The 16,020-nt window shown below is 39.6% G+C and overlaps 1 protein-coding gene across 1 annotated transcript in view; it reads left to right on the top strand.

Annotated features, from left to right (window-relative positions):
- The window catches only part of GRXCR1 (glutaredoxin and cysteine rich domain containing 1), a 41,210-nt gene extending 25,639 nt beyond the window's left edge, over positions 1–15,571 (top strand). The window contains exons 2-4 of the mRNA XM_069790906.1: positions 4,443–4,682; positions 12,268–12,333; positions 15,260–15,571. Of these exons, the coding sequence (XP_069647007.1) occupies positions 4,443–4,682; positions 12,268–12,333; positions 15,260–15,439 (486 nt within the window). The 3' untranslated portion in view covers positions 15,440–15,571. The remainder of the gene's footprint in view (positions 1–4,442; positions 4,683–12,267; positions 12,334–15,259) is intronic.
- The last annotated feature ends 449 nt before the right edge of the window (positions 15,572–16,020 follow it).

Raw genomic sequence — 16,020 nt, 5'->3', positions numbered from 1 at the left:
AGTGGTCCTCACACCACAAGTAGAAAAGCATTGCCTTGGACCCCTTCCTCTGCTCTGAATTTGGCCAGCTCTTAGCTGTGCTGCAAAAACATCCATGTTACGAGTTTTGGTCCAAAGATAAAGAGCCACTCAAAGTCAGCAAAGCAGACATAAAAAATGTCCTAAAAGATATTAAAGAAAATCTACAGCCTTGGGACAGCAATTCATGACAAATATGCTGAAGAAATAATCTAGTATTTTTATTTGGTAATCATTTTATAAATTCCCCTCACAAATGAGTGTATGAGTGATATCTGCACAGACTGGGAGGACTGGTCAGGGCCAGGGTAGCTATGGAACCAGGAGAGAAACATGGACACTTTCTGCTGCTACTTCAGTTGCAGCTGGATCCAGAAGCCAGGGATAAGATACAGCAGGGAAGGTCTGAACCCAGAGGCGTCCATGGGAGTTTTATGGCATACATATTTAACTGGCTTTCAGAAGCACCATGGAAACTCCTGACTGTTATACTATATTTTCAGAGCTACTGAGAAGTATGTTGTTATTATTGTCATGGCAGCTGTTATACAGAAAAGGTAAATTCTCAAACATATATTTTAGGAGTATGATTCCCAAATATTTCATATTTCTGCAGCTCCAGTAGTATGCAAAGTTTAAAAAAAAAACAACCACAAAAATATTGAAACAACCTGGAGATTCACATATTCTGTAAAACTTTTGTCATTGTACACTTACACTGGCTACCAGGATTTCTTCTAAAAAGGTTCAGGATGTCATATTTCAGTGACCTTCTCTCTGTCTTTTCATTTACTTTGTTTTGTTTCACTGTCTGTCTCTTTTTTGTCATATTTTTCATGTTTTTATTTCTACATTTGGTTTGTACTACTCTTCCTTTGTCAGTATCCTGACATTTTGGTTTTGGGGTTATTATCTATTTTTGGTTATTTCTGTCTTTTCAGCCCTTTTTCAGTGCCCTGCATCCCTCTGTTTTGTTGCTCATCTGCTTGCTCTATTAAGCCTTCTCTTTACCAGCAATTTCTTCCTCTGTCCTGTGGTCTCTCTTGATGCTAAGCTCACATATTTAGCCTCATGGGATGACATCCGTCATGCTGTTTGCAGAAGACTTGCTTAGTTAATGATTACATTTAGTTGCAACCATGTCAAATGGATGCCAGTGGGATGGCAGAGGGGTAGGTTTCCCCCGGCTGTACACCAAAGTGTAACTAACTCCTCATTTGCAAAAGCCTGAGCCATCTGGTAGAGAAGTCTGGGAAAAGACTGAGTCAGGCACAAAATAAGAAAGATCTTTTGTTTTTCTCATGTTCAACCATGAACAGGATTGAACTGGTGCAACAATTACTTTTTCTCTCTAGACTGAGAAGAAAAGGGCAGCTGTTCCTGACTCACTGGGAGTGGCGTCTGTGCTGTGAAGTGATGCAGGTCAGGCTACTGTTGTTGCTACCTGCTTGAAGCTCCCAAGCAGAATGCAAGTTCTTCAGGTTGATGCAGTAAAACAGATACTGCCTTTGGACCTTGGGGAGATGGTAGCACTGTGCTGTTAAACTAAGAGCTGTAAATGATGTAAAGGATTGTTACCAAAGCAACTTTATTTCCCTCTGAAACCTTAAATCCCTCCCTTGGCAGTTTTTCTACGTGGACACTTTCTTTCAAGCACGCTTTTGGCCCATGTGCGTGGGGTTTTCTGAATCTGACACAAAAGTTGCCCCTCAGGCCGCAAGATTTCCATAAGCTTCAGGTTTCAATGAGAATCCCGCTCACAGGAAGTGCGAGAAAGTGGTCAACGTAGGTTGCTCCAAATCTTTTGGTTTGTTCATCTGTCCAACTTCCACAGCCTAAGTAAAGTTTTGTCATGCCCATTAACCAGAGAATTACCTTCTGTTTAACTTCAGCTAAAATTTTATGTGCATTTGTGAGTTATATGAGAAGATTCTAATTTGAAGTTTGTTATGTAAAATTGTAAGAGTTAATTTTCTAAAATGTCTTTCTATACATTGGTTTACATTGCTTGTCATTTATTATGTTTTTTGCCACAGTTCCAACCTAGGAAGGAAAAGCAGTTCAAACATTATTCTTCTGGTTTACTTCAAGAGCGTATTCTAGTCACTGAATATTACAGGCTGTAGCCATTGAATGGGTAGCAAAATAAGAATTAGCACAGATTCTCATTAAGAAAAACCCTGTAAATCTCTCTAACTGTCTTCACTCCTATTTTTAATAACCAGTGTGGTTCCAGGCAGGTGACAGGAAGGATTTTCCTGGTATGATGAAGTCCTGCCAAGGACAACTTCTGTGTGTTTGTAGCACAGAAAACAAGGTGTTTACTAAAATTTCCCTAAAGAATTATTTAGTCAATGCCCTTAATATTCTTTGCAGGGCAAACAGGGGTATTTCTTCACTGCCACATTAGGAAAAAATGAAGGAATAAACATAAAAGTGACTCTGCGTACACACCTTCCATTTGATATCTTTCCAGATCACTTTACAACTTTCCATTTTTCCGTCTCTTCAGCTGCTTATTTGTATGCTGTAGGGACACCACAGCCCTGATGCTTCGCTAGATAATGACTGTCTGTGTCTATACTGCCAGCCTCTGGTGTCTGGGAACAAACAGCATTAGAGATTAGAGCTATGAAGGAACAAGAATTTTCATCCTGTTGAATTGTTTTGCACTTCAAAATGTATTTTCACTCTAAAGACAAGGAAATAATGAGTATGTGAAATTGCCTTTTTAAGGAATATTTTAAGAACTCCTTTTGGTTACTTCTGAAAAGGATGAACTCCTCTTCCTTCCAGCAACCCATGTGCGGTTATTAAAATATTTGGCAGTGTTTATGTAGAGTACTTGTCTTTTAAGCAGAGGATGAGCTAATCCTCTCACTTGGAATGTGTGAACAATGTGCTGGAGAGGAGTCAATGCTGCAGTAGCAGTATAACAGATTTTCAACCTAGAAAACAGGCTGGAAAAAAGTAGCCACTATTTATAACATGTGTTCCTAAAATTGAATTTCTGACATCTATTCAAAGAGGAATAAATACTGACCTATCACAACATGTTTCCTTCCTGCAATGGGAGATGGAAAATGGTTACATTACATATGTTTGCAACTACACTTCCAGTGATCTATAAGTGATCTGTAAAATGCAAGCGTTTTTCCTGAGAACCTTCACAGTACATTGAACCTTGTAAACACCTTTCTAAGCAGAATATGCTTTTTGCAATGACTTTTTTTTTGCATTTACGTAGTAAGATAAACCATGACTTCATCATGTGGCAAAATCTGCAATGGCATCTGCCCAGTTTTACAACTGTGTCTTTACAATTATTGCATGACATAGTAAAAAAATTATCTATTCACCCATCAAGGTTCATTTTCCATAGATTGCTACAGTGCATTACAGGCATCCTTGCTTTTTATTTTCTCACTTGTTTTTTTACTCCTGGAATACTGCTGAAATAATTAAATATCATTTGCTGAATATAATGGATAGTTTGAAAAGTTTGGAAATGCCTTACCACCTTTTTAAAAAAGCTAAGACTTTAGTTATTTATCTTTGTTTAGAGCAATGATTCTCAGGCTTTTTGAAAATGTACAACTCTCTCTTGGGCAAACTAATTCCTATAGTATTTACACTCCCTAATTGTTTTCATCCCAGAAAGGTAAGATGTGGCATAAACTTTTACATACAAAGAAGTGGGGTAAAAAGTCAAATCTGAATTGTAGTATGAAACTTTTTACAGCCAAGGGAACTGCCTCCCCTAGCTGCAGTGGGCTTTGAATTGGACACTGAATACATACAAAATGTACTTCTTAATTGTTGGTTGGATGTTAGGGTAATATGACATGATTCCACCCTAAATGTTAGGGATACATCTGTCCCCTCTTTAGTCATAATCTAGTTCAGTGTGGAGAGACCTAAAGTATTCTAAGTTAATGTTGGCTCATGGATGTGATGAAGCTTAGCTTGGACTCCCATCCTTGCTTAAAGGAGGCTGTCAGCAACACCTGGGCTAGCAAGTTTAGACTTAGTCTGGCTACAACCACACTCTGTGTAAACATGAGTCACTGTTATAACAAATGAGACATCAACAAAACAGCGATGGTTTATTCACATTTGGAAGTCCACCAGGATCTAAAATATATCTGTTTCTTGAAAAAGTTTAACTTGATTCAGCATCTCTAAAACCTTCCAGAAAAAGTGAAGTTGCACTTAGATAATCAGCTTAAATTGCCTTAAGTTGGTGCTTGCAAGAACTTAATTTCTCCCCTTGCATCTTTACATTTCAAAAAAGTAAAATGTTGGATTGTGTTTTCAAGGTAATTTTTTTTTCCTCAAATAATATTTTTAATGAAATTACTCAATACTTGGAAATTATTAACACCTTACTTAATTTAATGGGAACTAATTTTTTTTCTTTCCAGGTATCAACAGTGCCGGAGTTTGGCCGCATAGTAATTTATACTACTAGCCTTCGTGTGGTGAGAACCACTTTTGAAAGATGCGAACTGGTTAGAAAGATCTTTCAAAACCACAGAGTCAAATTTGAAGAAAAAAACATTGCTCTGAACAGCGATTATGGAAAAGAACTAGATGAAAGATGCAGGAGGGTCTGTGAAGTTCCCTCACTCCCTGTTGTGTTTATCGATGGCCATTATCTTGGGGTAAGTAAAGCATGAGCCTGTGTTTTATTCTGCAGTCTGGAAGAACAGATGAAAATCTTGATGGATGAGAAGTGGGGTTTTTAGAAAATTGCTTGCAATGTTGGAATGATGGGAACAATCAAAGACAGAGATCCCTTTGTGGTATGTGCTGCATAGATCCACACTGATAGGTTTGATCTGAAGATGCAAAAGATAACCAGGGAGAGGCTATCAGGAGGGGAATAAGAGGCAGTAATACAATCTAAGCTATCCCGCGTTTCTTAAAAAATAGCTTATATTTGTAGCTGAAACCATGAAAATCTAGAGAAATGGATTTTTTTTCCTCATGGGAACCTGTTTGTGTGATTGACCCAGGAAGATGAATGCACATAGCATAAACCTGTCATTTAGTAATATCTGTGTTGAATATGAAACTAACAGCTTGGGGTATCAGACCTTAAACAGGCATTGAATTTTATATGATGTAGTTTGTACCAGGATCTGCAATCAACTGAACATTGTTTTAGGCACAGAATTGGTTAATACTTAATTTTAGAAAAGTTTATCCGTAAAAGAGAAAGAAAAACAGCCCAACTCTGCCCTGTCACAAGACACAAACTCCAAATGGAAAACTACAATCCAAATTTGTACTTTGGTCTAAAAGTACTTTGGTCTGTACTGGGTCTAAAAGCTTGTTGATATTTGAAATCACCTTTTCATTAAGGCCAGCCTGTACTTTCGAAATGTATTTCTCAGAAACTGAAAAAATCAGAGTTTAAGAGAAAAAGATTCTGGAAAGTGGCACAAAGAAAACAGCTTGAGAGCTCAGAGAAGGTATTTGTCTCAAGCGGTAAAGAGCTAGCAATTAGCACCAAGAGTGAGACTGTGATTTGTGAAGGCAAACTATATTTAAACACAGTGGGGTTATTGTGTTTGTATTGCTTAACACTTTCATTTTCACAAAAGATTTAAGTAACAAAATCAAATGTAATCAACAATCAGGCATAACTGATACTGGGCCTGTAGAAACACTCGAATACCCTTTCTCCCCATCCCCTTCCTAGCTCTCTGTGTGCCCTGCATGAGGCAGCCTTCCCCAAGCCCCATAACAAATCCATTTGCTGGCACGCGGCTCACCAGACCACTACAGCAACTGCAAAATTGCCTGCGTGCAGAATATTAGCAGACAATGATTTTTACTTCGTAGTAAAAATCAGCGTAGAAGATGCTTTTATCAAAAACTTGAGTCGGAGAGTTCTCCAGCCAGCCAGGAGCAGAAGTGCTTCATTCAAAAGCAGCTTAAAATTCAACAGGATTCAGACTAAGTTTTGCTCACCTAATTATCATGTTAAAAGTAGTGAGTTATGACCGACTCCAAGAAAATCTCAGTCCGTGTGTGATCAATTTGTCGAAAGAATTCAGTTAAAATACTGAAATGGACTGAATAAATTATTTGCTCAGCTGTAGGTGAAGTCTGGTTGCAGTAATTTTGGTATGATGGATGGCCCATTAATTCACTGCTGCTTCATTTTTTGGAAGATCATGGGAAATGTGTCTTTTAACAGAGGAGCAACAGTGTAACAAGCAATACAATCTCATTAAAACTACTTAAGTATTGTCTGAGATACTTTGGAGAGGTATAGAAAAGAAGGCAAGTGAATTAGGAAGCTAGCTGTCTGCGGGAGAGGCAAATCTAGCTATCCAACTACCTGCTGACAGGTAGTCAGCAGGTTTTACCTCCTGTAGGTAAAAAAATGAAGACGGAATTTGATGTTCTGGTCTACAGACATTTATTACAGCATGGCAACTGCATTCACATTGTTTAACACAAGAAAACACAAAGTATTGATCTGCTAAAAAGCAGAAAAAAATCAGACTTGGGGGATGTTTTCTTGCTTCTTTTTTCTTTTTTTTAATTGAATTGATGAGGCACAATGTGGTTAAATGGAACAGACTTTAGCTCCAGGAGAGGATTAAAGTTATTCCACGTAAGAGTGATATTATTTGTGGACAATCTGCTTTGCAGATGCCTGCTCTGCTCATGGGGAGCATCGCGGCTGGCCAGGACTGGGGCAGCCCTTTGCTCTGCCAAAGTGGTGCCCCTCACCTGCGCTCACACGCAAAGTTTCTGCCTTCCACTGCTCTCCGCTAAAACCCATCATCTTGGGGGGCACTGCTGCTCGCTACAGAATCACTCTCGACTGTGCTTTAGTTGAAAGGAGAGTCCCAGGGCGAACCTGTCACTTGCGCTGGCAAGGGACCTGTGTCCACACACTCTCTTTGGTAAATGGGGCAAAACCTATTATTTTATGGCAGTTTTTATTCCTCTGTCTTAATATAACTTCGTAAGAGGGGTTGGCATTCACTGATTTACAAAGAGAAATAAGGAGGGGGGCATTTTGTATATTGAGAAGGTCTGGCAATGAAGTGTTCAGCCCCCAGCTATGTCAATGCCTGGTGGATGTGGCACCTCAAGAAGAAAATGCGTCAGTGACTCCAAAGGCAGTAAGTTGGCTGGAACCTGTGCTGGGCTTATGTTTCATTAAAATGCGATTGAGAACTAATTACAGAATTTGGTCTCGTTGGTAACAGTGGACATTTCTATAATGCCTTTTATGATAATTATCTTCTGATATGCAAATGCAACATAGAAATCCAGAAGCCTGGTGTGTCAGTAAATTAATCATGCAATATTTTTTTTCTCGCTCTTTTTCTGTCTCTCTTCTTCTTAAATTTTGAATATTTATTTCCTGGCAAATCCCTCCGTGAAGGAGATTGCATGTAGCAATACAAAGGAGAATCTATATTGAGCCATGCACCTTTCAATGAGTCACAAGGAGGAAAAAACCCAACAACTCCTAATTAAAATGTGAACAGTTTTGAAAGGGGACAAGATTAGTTTTAATGAGATAAATGTAACAAAAGCACCAGAACACAGCATATGTGCATCTGATAAAGTATACGGTATCCAAGCTGTTCAGAAGCACGGACAAGGTTGTTAGAGCACTGCAGGCTGTGTGGATAAATCTTCACAGCACTGTGGAATTTATCATTGCCTGCACAGGGGGAATGACACAAACCCGCGACTTGGGCAGAAGCAATAGAAAAATCGTATTTAGCCCCTGTCAAGCGAAGTCCTGTGTGCTGCAGTGCAGCAGGTTTTTTAATCTTCTCATTTTTTCACGATTGAATCATTATATTTCTTGACACACGCTGTCTAAATATCAGTCTGTCCGGAAATTGCAGGTTCTTTCTGCAGCATGCTCTTTACCAGCTGATCTAATCCCTCTTTTTCACCTGAGGCTGCCTCCATCTGAAAACGAACTATGCCATCTGCTGGGACACCAAAGCAGAATAAAAAATGACTTCCAAAAAACAGAAAGCAACACAGAAGAAAAATTGGAGCATTCATTTACTCTTTTACAAAGGCACTCAGGGCCGTTAGAGGTTTATGTTATGCAAAGACCCACTCTGCTGGAAAAGGGATGCACATAAAAAAAGGCAAATAGAGTCATCCTTAGTAAACATGTTAGCTCGCTGCATAGTAGTGTTAAAATACATTTATTTTATTTTTCACTTTAAATACGTGATTGAATTCCAGTATTGACTTGCCATACAAACCTACCTGAATCTTTTTCAAAGATGTGAATTTAATATTTTTTTTTCCTGAAGAAATTGTTTCCTGTTTAGTTTTCCCAGTTGTAATGAATCCACAACAGCATGAGATTTACAGTAATTTTTTTTTATTTGACTAATTGGTTATGATTATTTACCAAGAATGTTGAGGCTATTTTTGTAACTGACTTCTAGAAAATACCTGTGTAACATATTCTTTTTGTTACACAAGAATTAACAGTTGCTGCTTTCTTGTGGCCATATATGATTAGTAGCTCTCAACTGCCTCCATGTTTTGTCAGAGTAAAACACACCTGGCATTCACTTGATGGGGTGGATATGAATGGCTCTGTGGCGGTAAAACTATGATGCAATTATTGCATCAAGTCATCTGGCATTTTACCACTTGTTTCCTCCATTTTGCAGTTTATAATATGCGGAACAGCAGGGTTCACTTAATCTGATAGCTCTTTACACGTCAACCTTTCAGTTCTTTGTGTATCCAATCCAGCATTTCTGGTGCTGGTACTATACTGCAGTGTCAATTTTCTCAGTTTATGGGCAGATTTCCAGGCATTTAATCATACCCCATGCTTGTCTGCTGCCAAGCGGCACCTCACTGTCAGAGGTGTAGTGTTGTAGGCTGAAGAGCTTGTGAGCTCTGGCCAAAGACAGGGGTAAATACAGCCTGTCTCCTTGGTAAGCCACAGTGAAAAAACATGGCAGGTCCAGTAACAGTGGGGCTCGTCATTGCATTCTGCTGCCTTAGCAAGAGGCCTCATCTATATACTCAGCAAAATTAGTTTTTAAGGAAATAAGGGATGCAATTTATCTGGACAGCAAATGTGTTCACAAGCGAGATGTTGCAGTGCCATGCTAATTTTTCTCTGTACATAAGGAAGGATGTGGAAGAGAGGCTGCTTCCCAAAATCAGCAGGTATTGTAGTACAGCCAACTGCAGAGCCATATATCTATGTATATTCCTTTATGAATAATTACAGTGTGAAAATGGTAATGGGTTACATCCAAGATAGGCGAGCAATAGATGGATTTAGTGACAGAACAGAGCTGGGGCAGTAGGAAACAGTGGACCTTGGATTTGTCCTAGTTCTGCAGTTAGTGGGACAATACCTGAAATACAGTGTTAATTTCTGGATGTTCTCAAGAGAAAATTGGGAAAATATTCTGAAGAATGAACATGGTCTAGAAAACCTGACGAGTGATTTAGCCAAGTCCGTGGCATTTCCTTGCCAAAAGAAGGGCAAGGACCTGACCGCAGCCCCTGGGCTCTTCCACCACGGTAGAGAGCTGTTGAAGTCAGTAGATAAAGGATTTGCAGGCTGGTGCTTTGAAATTTAACTGGTGAAAAAACCTGAAAACTTCCTTCTCCCAGCTGCTTCTTTAAACGTTATGGCCAGTGTCCCTTGTGCTCCTTATGTGAGTCTTAGGAGGGACAGACTAATGTTTCACATCCCTTTGTGGGTAATTGTGAACTGAGCACAATCTAGGAAGAAAAAGAAAGGCATCGCTTTCTGGTCAGAAAGCTGCTATTGGACTTATTTAACAGCTGCTTTAATTACTCTATTAATTACAGACTCTGCGTGTTAAGATTCACAGATCCAACGGGAAGTTTAACCTCTGCAAAGTATCTTTTAGTCAAATTTCACTTGAGGCAGCCGTTAATCAGAAAAGACATGCCGAAACACTTAAAAAAGTTGATAGCCATTTGGACGTTTGGTTTTTAATTTTAAAACCGTAGTAATGAGGCTTTCCACTTTGAAAGCAACACAGCTGGCCGACTGAATGTCATCTGAAATATAAATCCTTTAAAATATGAATCTATAATGGAAAACCTGTCAGACTTTTAATTATGCTGCTGTAAAAGCCAGTCAGCATTATCGTACAGCATCACTGTAACACGGACCAGAAGTCACAGGAAAGCTTTTGCCAACTGTTGCCACAGAGAAGAGATCCTTGCCTAAATGGGGGCAAAATGGGGCTTGTCTGGCGTAGGGAATTTGCAGTGCTGCAATTACATCAATAAAGCTGCAAATCCTTAACGTCTCTGCATCAGACGGGCAGCGCAAGCTTTGTCTTAAGCCGCTGCAGTGTATTCAGGCCCAGAGCTAATACTCCATGGGCCGCCTTGGCAAACCCTCGCTTTGTTGTGCCAATCACTCCTATTGCCCGTTCTGTGTGAAAGCAGAGAAAGATGAGAGGGCAAGTGTGAAAGGGGCTGACAGGCTGCTAAGAGCTGCTCTGCTGGGGACACAGAGAGCCTAACGCGTATGTTGAAGCTGGTGCACTCTGTGCCCATGGTCTAGAACAGATTTCGATAGAAGAGTCAGCACAAGTAAGGCTGGCTAACCTGAGTCTCCTGTCATCTTCTGTGACTAATTAATCACAACTAATTACCTTGTAGGTACTTCTTTAAAAAAAACCAACAACTCTCTGAAAGTGTAGCACTGTAAGAGTAGCATTCACTGAAAAAGTGGCACTCACATCCACTAAAATATTAATATATTGCTTTTTAACTGAAATGAAAATCATCAAACACAGAGTCAAAAGTCCTTCTTTTTTGTGCAAAGCCGGAGCAAAAAGACTTTCTACAGAGAAACTAACCTTAGTAAGGTGTCACACAAAATCCTTTGCAATGTTTTGGTGGCCCTTAGTTGGCTTTTGAGCTACACACTTGTAGCCTCTGCACTCCCCAGCAAGGCACTGTGAATGGTTGGACACTAACACGTACATTAGTGACCTGTATGTGTTCCCTGTGCTCCCCAGCAGCCTTTCCTGTACCTCCCAGTAACAAGGAGAGCGATGCTGGTGGGGAGCTGGGGCTGAGAGCCCCTTCAGCTGACCGTGGGCAGCTCAAAGTAATGGCACATCCGAGCCATGTGCTGGCATCCCACCGCACCTCAGCCCTGTGCCACCAATCTACCACGCCTCAGCAATGTACCAGCATCCCACCGCACCTCAGCCATCTGCTGGCATCCCACCACACCTCCCAGCTCATGCCAGAAGCAAATCCAAAGATGAAATTTAACAGTCCGGGCATGCGGGACTGGCAAACTGGGGCAGCGTGATGGCATGAACCCATCACCTGGTGTAGATGTGGCCAGTCGCCCTTCGCAGTGGGTAAAGGGCTGTGCAGTTCCCTCCGTCTGTGCCTCGGTTTCCTCACGGTTTATTGGTTTCTTGTGATCCACTGATTAAAAGTGTCTCTAAGTATTTGGTAATATTTAGTATTCAGTGAATTTGGTTACGTAAGTGAAGTGTAAGCATTCAAACGTGGCCCTCTAATTAGAAGAAAGAGGAAAAAAAGTTTTACATCATCTTTGACACTTTAATTTTGTCTGCAATAATCTCTTAGCATTTATTTTCAGGAGGCAAAAAGAAAAAACACTTCAGCGCTGCCTTGGTTCGGATCACAGAACCCCTCAGAGGCCTAATGTACTCAGACTAAATTATTATTATTCATTGTTGTGTCTGACTTTAATGTTGTTACAGTATTTTCATTACCCTTTTTCTCCTTGTGTTATACATTAGGCATATTATGTCTTAATTCAACGCTCAACTGCCAGAATATTTGAAATACAATTTCCTCCTCTCGTTTTGCTGCATTCTCTGATGTGTTGTATATTTATATAATTGTAATTTTTGACACCCTAACTAGACATATTTTTTATTCTGTCAGGAAACATACCCTGTAAAATAAAGGGAACACAATCAGAATTTCCAAGCTGTGTCACCTTTTACAAAAAGGCAATATGATACGACACCTGGTAACAAACTTCAGGTACTTCTATCAGAACTGCGATTAGATTCTCCTCTCCTTCTAGCTTTCCTAAGGTTGACCTAATTACAAAATACCTAATGTGAGTCAAATTTGTCCTCAGCCTGTTTAGATTTTCAAGACCAAATCTTCTAATAATCCGTGTTTTTTTCATGCTAAACTGGCTGACCTTTTTCTTCTTCTTCTTCCTAATAGGGTGCTGAGAAAATTTTACTAATGAATGAATCTGGGGAACTGCAGGATCTCTTAACCAAAATTGAGGTAATGGTATTTCTGCAGATAAATACAAGGAACGTACATTGCATATTTGTAATTGAGTAGATTTTTTTTTTTTTTTGCCATTTCCTTTTCTTCTGTTGTAAACTGATGATCCCAAATGCTTTTTTTGTTTTTCTCTTTGGATGAATGACATCTAGTATCAGAGCCCATTAAGTTCGAGAAACCGTGAATGGCTATAACATCAAACCAAAACATCCATCTCTATTTTCGCTTGATTTTGCCACAGCCCGAAAGACAAGTAATTTTCCCTTTCCCATAACTTTTGACATCATCTTCGGTATTTAACCTTCACCATGCCCTGGGGGAGTCAGGCCTCTTGCGTGGAAGCTGCACCGCTTCCCTGTGTACTGCAGTGAACATACTGGGAACCTGCACATCTGCATTCTGGCTAGACCTAAAGCTGGACTTCTACAAAATCTGGACAAATGCTGGAAGTTTCCAATTACACCAGTTTGCCATAATTTCAAACTACAGATTATCATGCCTTTCTCCAGCTCTCAGTTTGCCTTGTCTATCGAAGTTCTGTGGTGCAAGTTTGTCTTTTATTGCGAACAGTGGATGCACACTCCCTGAGGACACTTGAAATGTGGGTCTGCTCCCACAGCTTTGCTGTAAGCTGAGATCTCTGCTGGGCATCACTTTTCTGCTGGTCTTGTGCTATTGGCTGCTCAAGGCATTTTCTGTTTTCCTTTGGATAGCCTGCAACAAAGGACATTTTGGGGAGACCTATGTCATAATGTCTGGGTTACGTGGATAGCTGTGTCCTTAGAAAAGGAGCGTATTGCTATTAGTTATCTTGTTAGTTTGAAATTACCCCTAACCAAATTAAGAAAACACATAAACTTCAGAAGTATGTAACATCAACATTAAAAATAGATAATGAGGATATGATATTTGTAAAAGACACTGATGAAAGAGCAGAAGAAAGCTACATCTAGTTGATTTAACCCCATGGTTTTTCTCTCCCTGCATTTAGTTGAACTACAGCATATGCTTTCCTAACACGCTCTCAGCAACTCTTTGTATACTATACATCTTTGAGTTTATCACAAAATGAGTATCTCTTTTTGTGAAGCATGTTGGTTTCTTATAGCTAGTGTCCTTCTTGAACTCCTCCAAAAGTTCCAGTCAGGCTGAGCCCGGGGGTTGTTCACCTCTATCTTATTCAGGAGGCAGATTCAACACTACCAGTAAATCATGAACTGTCTTGTCCTTTTGCAGTGCAGGTAGTGCCTTCTGCAGTTGTCTGGCCTGTTCCTTAACTCAGCAAAACTTTCCTTGCCTTGTAACTCAGTGTATGTATTTCTGTATAAAATGTTTGCCGTATTGAACCACATTGAATAGCTAACCATAAATTATTAAACAAAAGCATACATATGATTAAAGCATGCAACATTTTTGTTGTCTGACTAGAAAGGTTAGCTAATACACCCCCTTAACATTTTTTCATTACTTTGGAATGAAATGTCCCCAGATCCTGCTTGGGGGGGTCCTATAATGTTATTCCCTAGCCCAATGTGTGTCCTAATCTTGGGACAGAAAGTACATCTATAAGACAAACAGTGCCAGACTACAGCAGGCTGATAACCGCTTACTGAATACAATCACTGCTTTGCTGTCTTTTGGTGGTTTGTTTGTGGCCAGTCCCAAGATAAAAAGAATGCTAATTTTACATTAAATACTTCCAAATATTGTCCCTGGAGAAGTTAATAGTAATAGGAGTTGTTTGCCAAGTGAAGAAGAGCGGCAAGCTTATGAGCTACAGGACAAAAAGAAAAAGTGCCTTTGTTGCATTTTCATCTGAGTTGTCAATAGATGAATGCTATTATTAATGGTTTTGCAGAAACGTCTTCAGTTTTCTCGATGAAGCTACAAGAACGTCTACGTTATCTGTACATATTTTAGTATACTCTGGTAATAATTTATGACTAATTTTTTAGTGGCGTATAACTCTGCAGACTAACACTAGCAGGAATTGTACGGATTTTTGTTCTTCCTTTGTAAATAAATCTGTAAAGTCTTTACTCAACAGTGAGATGTTAAAGCCACATATCTGTGCTGTGGTAAGTACCCAACGTGGTGTACCTTTCATTTCTCTGATATAGAAGTTCAAGGCAATCATTCAACAAACTAGCAACATTTTCAGCAAGTGAAACTTAAAAAATGTCTTTGAAATCTCTTCTTGTGTTCTCCATTGTTTTAAATTCAACACAAAATAGAGTAAAATTATTGTTTTACTCAGGAATTAGGACAATTGAGGGAGCCCAAACCTTGCTTGCAGCAATTTTCTTCAGGTATAACCATTGAATATTGATGATCTTTCTTCTTTACACTTAAAGCTTCCGCATTCTACATCCATAAATTTGAATACACCACTTATTTCCTCAAGCAATACTTGTCAGAAGCTATGAATTGCTTTTTGATATGATCAACTCTAACTGTAATAGGAACAATATGTTCAACGCAAGCATGCAAATGCTAAAAGTCATAATAACTTAAGATACAGCATAGAAAATATAGTGTTAACATAAACTGCCTGGAGTTTAGATTCAATCAATTGCAATACCTTCTAGAATTGATCTAGACCTAAACTACATCAGAGTAATGTATGCAAGCTATCCTTTAGGTAGCTATTTTGACAAGTATAAACACAGGCTACTAAGGTATAGTATGTATGTATATATATATGTGACTGATGAATCTGCCGTGAGCCTCTGACCATTGCATGTGGATCTGACCAAAGGAAAAGGCAGATGCACTGGTCTTCAGTGGGGGTATATCTTGGGATAGGGTGCTGGGTATTGCTCAAGATGTGTATTCTCAGCTGTCCTGGAGCCCTCCTTGCCCTAGAGCTTATGGCCGTTGGTGAGGTAACATTTTTGTCTTTCTCTCATTCTTCTTTGAGCAGAGAGTCCAGCATCCCCACGAGTGCCCCTCTTGTGGGGGCTTTGGTTTCCTGCCGTGCTCAGCGTGCCATGGGAGCAAGATGTCTGTGTTTCGGAACTGCTTTACGGACTCATTCAAAGCCCTCAAGTGTACCGCTTGCAATGAGAATGGGCTACAGCGCTGCAGGAGCTGTGCAGGCTAAGAATGGCATCTCCACATGTACAAAACTGATTTTATGGTACTGCACCAGTTTGTAATATGATTTTTTAAAATTAATCCATTTATCCAATTCAGTCAATAAAAATCCATTTGTAGTATACTTCTGCTGGTTTGATCATTTGAGCTGTTTAAACTTAGGTCGCTGACCATATAATGAACTCTGAAATATATTTTTCTACTTTCTTTATAGAGAGATTTGTAGTCTGCAAATCTTGTATCATCAGTCCTTTGGATGTGAAGTCTTCCCTTTTTCTATAGGGGATCATCAGCAACAGTAGGTGTTTCCGAATCATGCCCTCAAGATTACAGCAAAACGAAACTTAACCTTCAGATTATTGAGTAGCTGCTGCTTTCAAGATCAGTGAGAATAAAGATTTTGTGATGTGGACTAGCCCAAGACCATTCCACTTAGCACTTCCCTGAAAAGTCACTATGGCTGAATTCTGGCCTGAATTTTAAGTGGCAACAGAAGAACAGAAACATTTCTTAAAGGCCTCATGAATCAGCTTTCTCTTTCAGTACTGCTTTGCATTTGGTACTAAATTAATGTTGTTAGACAAAGTA

Source organism: Haliaeetus albicilla, chromosome 1, assembly GCF_947461875.1.
Source record: "Haliaeetus albicilla chromosome 1, bHalAlb1.1, whole genome shotgun sequence".
Classification (NCBI taxonomy): domain Eukaryota; kingdom Metazoa; phylum Chordata; class Aves; order Accipitriformes; family Accipitridae; genus Haliaeetus; species Haliaeetus albicilla.
This window is presented reverse-complemented; position numbering and strand designations above follow the sequence as displayed.